The 5,168-nt window shown below is 28.6% G+C and overlaps 1 protein-coding gene across 1 annotated transcript in view; it reads left to right on the forward strand.

Annotated features, from left to right (window-relative positions):
* Positions 1–5,168, forward strand: part of LOC125067864 (arginine kinase) — a 32,944-nt gene that overhangs the window by 11,939 nt on the left and 15,837 nt on the right. Inside the window, exon 5 of the mRNA XM_047676745.1 lies at positions 4,306–4,310. Within this exon, the coding sequence (XP_047532701.1) occupies positions 4,306–4,310 (5 nt within the window). The remainder of the gene's footprint in view (positions 1–4,305; positions 4,311–5,168) is intronic.

Raw genomic sequence — 5,168 nt, forward strand, 5'->3', positions numbered from 1 at the left:
GATCTAAAATTTGGTCTAAATTATATTCGAAAGCGATAACTATTATGCAAAAACGAAATATATTCTTAAAATAATTTGATATCTTGATTTGTTGAAACGATAGAAATACTATTTACTTAAAATTATCTTCATAAGAAAATAAATCTCTCGCCACGCTCTATAAAACAATTGCAAACAAATTACGGAACAGCTTAAAAATCCTTTACTATATATTACGTAAATGTTATTTAAATAGTACATATTTGTAGGTTGAGTTTCACAAACGTATGTGTTAAAAAAGCAAATAAAATTATAATATGACATACGACTAGCCTCGTTTTAAAGAATAAATAAAGTACCTACGCATTGCGTGTATGATGGGGCAAGCTTATGAATTTAATATTTTCATCACTGTTAGGTAGTTATTGAATAAGTTTATTTTATTTATAACTAGCTACCCGTCTCGGCTTGGCCTGGTATAATAAGGACCTAAACAAAAGGTTTAAATTGAAGGACAAAATACAAAGACAAAATCTTGTTCTTTTTCTTCTCATACGGTTGAATATTCTAGGAACGACTAGTGGAAATACAGACAATATTTTTATCGACAGTAGAGCTAAATGATCACCGTCCATAGACTAAAAACAAGTTTTGAGCACCTTTCTCTTCTTTCTCAACTCTTCTCTTTTGAGCTCTTAAGTCTTATCTAACAGGTAAGCAGTTTTCTTTTAAAACAGTTCCAAATTACCACCACAAGTCTTTCCTGGTCACACTTATAACTAAAACTACACTGATCACTGTAGTAAAATACTTTTTATAATGGACTTATTTTCTACCACCTTGTGATCTTTCAGCATATCTTCCTGGTATTTTGACGGGTTTTACAATTACCTTAAAAGTAGCTCGTTAGCTTAAGACTTCCCCTTAAATTGATCTACGAATTGCGGGAATTGCGGAAAAAAATAATTTCTTTTAATAAACATGGAGTTTAACATGACATAGTAAATACAGGAATTATACTTATATACGGAATTGGACTAATACTTTCCCTGAAGCTGCATCATGATCATCGAATGTAAAATGCAATCAATAAAAAGAATATAAAAATAGTCTTTAGTGACAGAAAACGATAAAATCATAATACATGAAGAATAAATTAGCGGTTTAAATTAAATTTAAATATTTTGTGACGGTATTGAATACGTTAACATTTGAATAATCCTTCGATACTCACGGATGTAGAGAATACAATAAATTTGCGGAAAACACAGATTAAAAAATCTTTGTAAAAAAAATATAAAAAGATCTGTCCAACCTCCTTATTTGCGAGCTATAATAGCTAAAGCTATTTTCTGAAACTGATATCATATGAGTATCCGTATTAAAATTATAAAATTTCGATGGTTATTTAAAATTTAAACAAAATTAGCTTTTCTAATGTTTTTTGTTTCATATAAAACAATTACATTATGTATTCTTCTATCATGTGTGTGTGTGTGTTCTATTTCTTTGATTACGACTTAAATTTCATACAGAACAGCCAAGCAGAAGCAGAACAGCTTTCATAGCCCTTTGATACTTTTTTTCTATGGTATGTACTCTCCCTATTAGTAATTAATGATATTTAATTATAATACTATATTTCAGTGCGATAAAGCATTAAGCATTTTCACTGGAAAAAAAATACAGTGTTTTATTATAGCTATAATTAATACGATTGCTATAAAAACACTGTACTTACAAACACCTTAGCAATAAACTATAGCTGTCAGTTAAAATAGATTAATGTATTAATCTTGATATTTGTTCCCACTTCTTTTTTCAATGAATAATTATGCAGCTTAGAGTTGCGATAAAATTTGATATGTAATGGATACTCGCTGGAAATTAATTTTATAACATTTTATTGCAAGATGGAAAAGTTTTAGTTAGTTTTTATTGTAATGAGAATTGTAACTGCTTTAAAGAGTTCCAAATTTTGTGATATATATATATAATTCACTGTTATGCATGTGAATGTCACGTTTGCAAAATAATTTGATGAAGTTAAAAAATAAAGGATGTGTAGAAATATTTTTCCTAACCAGTTTGTTTATAATTACATTTAAATGTGGTAGACGATAAAATATATTTGATTTGATTTAATTTAAAATCGTCTTAACATAATTTGGAATAACGAAACCAACACACTCACGTGCTAAACGTATAAAAATCGAATTGTGCAATTGATTGTTTAACAAATAACTCGACGTGACTAGAAATAAGAGACGAGCGGTTTTTTAATGCATAAAGTCCTGAGACGGACTTAGCACTTTCGGACGGCATCAGAAGTACATTTTGATGCCAAAACTAATATCTCGCTTAAAAACACGCGAAGTTAAAGCTGAATAATCGTCTTAACTTCTTTCGATACGAAGTAAAGTAGTTGAGACCTTAAGTTATTGTAATTATTATACATATTATTTTAATTTATGCTTTTAGGTAACTCTTATTTTGTACTTTTATTATAATAAAGTTAAATTAGGTGTAGTTTTTTCTTCTTAGCTAATTTCTACTTACGTTGAGTTGTTAAATTTATTTAAATCCTCATTGCATACGGTCTTCGTCTATAATTATAAAGTTTGTCATAGATTAGAACCCAATAAATGATAAAAATGATTGTTTATACATATACCTACATAGTTATGTCTCTTTTTAATAACTGCTGAAATATTCACCATGACTCACTTATTTGTATCTTTTAAAATTTTTATTGCTTCTTATGAAATACAAAAATCCGTTATTCAAATAATCCTTGTGCTAACTATGTGATCAATTGAAGTGCTAAAAAATATACAAATAAATCATGAATAAACATACTTTCTTTTATAAAATAGTGACGATTTCATAACCAAACTTTTATCCTTAGATAGAAATTAATTTTGTGTCATCAGACATTTACTCGATACGCTTCTATGATAAGCGCAATGATGAAAACTTAGGGCTGCAAATCTTAGACACAGTATATCTTCCTTGTTAATTTATAAGGGACGTCATCATTACGTTACACAACTAGAAACATATACAAGTTTTACATACCCGAAGAAATTATAACACAGCCATTTCTTTGCAATTCTTACACGACTACCAAAAAAATGAGTGTAATATTTTCAGGGTTTAGGTATGTGTTTTTTATTCAACCGTAACATTCTAATGTCAAATTTGTACGTATGAGGTCTAGTTAGAAAAGTATCACCCCGAACGATACCAGTTATAAATTCGATGCCAAAAATAAACAATCGATTTTTTTTAAATTTCAGTTTACATAATAAAAGGCATCATCGATGTCGTGATATAACATGTCATTGAATTTTTTCAATAAAAAATATCAAATATTTTTATCAAAGAAATGTTTGTTCTTATGCTTTATTTTTATATTATAGACAAACATAAATATTAGAGTACGTACGATTAGACTTTACTATTGTAGTGGGAATAAAGCAAATAATTTTATTTTTAATGATGTGATCATGATTAATATCCAAATGATCGGTACAATTTAAGGAACTCGTCGACGTATACGAATATTTTTAATGATGTTTAAGCGTCTGTATCGCATTATAATTTTCTCTGAAATATTTGTAATACTCGAGTCGGAGGTAGAAAAGTCATTATATAAAAACCTTTATTAAAAGTATTTCACCTCGTCCAATTGCGTGGTTTCAATGGGCAAATGCTGCTAGGATTCTGGCCATGGTGGCTAGAATCCAGGCCGTCATTATTTGTACAATAGTATTTGTATTATTTATTTTTTATTAAGGTCTTTATGTATATAATAATTCTTAAGTAATTAAAAACAAACTCTTTTATATCTTCTCTTATTTGCAATTAGTTCGCTTTTATACATTATCTCTTATTAAAACGTATCAACAAAAGTCTCGTTCTTAAAACTCAAAGAGAAAGAAAGAACGATTTTCCGTTTTAAAACTTTATTCCCGTCATCTTCATGCGAGTTTCTCTTGAAATAATTCATATTAAATAATCTTAAATTAGTAACGTGTAAAGTAATTTTCATTACAATTTAATAATTAATTAAGTTGTGTACGGTTAAAAAATAATAATTTTAAATTGCTTAAAATTGTTCATGAATCAGTAGGTTAATAATTTTTTAAATTGGGTATTTAATCTCGTCAAAATTGTCATCGGATCTTTGCAAGTAAAATAGAGTAGATATAAGTAGTTAAGTGGAATAGTAATGTTAATTGGTTGGAAGGGTGAGTGAGCCAGTGTAAACACAGGGACATAACATCTCAGTTTCCAAGGTTGGTGGCGCATAAGTGATGTAAGGAGTGGTTAATACTTCTTATAGCGCCTTTGTCTATGGGCGGTGGTGACCACTTACCATCAGGTGGCCCATATTCTCGTCCGCCAACCAATGCCATAAAAAATGTATTATTATAAAAAAAAATCATTTTCTATTGTTTGATATGTCAGAGCTATTACCATATCGCATGGAATATGCAAATCAAAGTTTGTTTTATTCCTTTTATGCCTTCAATTCATTAGTAATATATTCCCATTGCTGACAACCCTGAGTGGAAATCGTTACGTAAACCACCGTAACAGTTATTCCTGGTATAACGTAACAGTTCCTGCTTACAAACACTAAACTATGCCCTCGATTGCAATACCTGTTTTCTGTTATTATTTGTAAAGTTTAATTGATTGTTCAATACGGAGAGTATTAAACAATCGAATGCTTTCGTCAATTTGAAATTATAGTATTGATCAAGTACTTCTCATTTTTTTTTAAAAAAGATTTTTTCACATTAAATAATAATTATTTTTAAATTCTTAACATAAATAGGAATAATATTAGATACGATTAAAATACAAATATTATACTTAAAATGAAATTGTATTGTTATTTTATACAGCATAATTTGAAAAAGGACTACTGTTTTTTAATTTTGTAAAAAAAAAACAACAAAGTAATAAATTAATAGTAACTCCAAGTCTGAGAAGAGGTTTGTTGATGTGAAAATATGTTTTACTTAACGAGTCTTGTGAATATTAATTTCTAGATAAAATTGTAATTGCAACGTGCAATGAAAATCGCTGGAAAATGAAGGCCAACGCTATGCATTGTTTTATTTTTTCTTGTTTCGGTTTCAACGCTAATAGAAAACGCATTCACGTGCTAGCGCTGC

The sequence above is a fragment of the Vanessa atalanta genome, chromosome 1 (assembly GCF_905147765.1).
Source record: "Vanessa atalanta chromosome 1, ilVanAtal1.2, whole genome shotgun sequence".
Lineage (NCBI taxonomy): Eukaryota > Metazoa > Arthropoda > Insecta > Lepidoptera > Nymphalidae > Vanessa > Vanessa atalanta.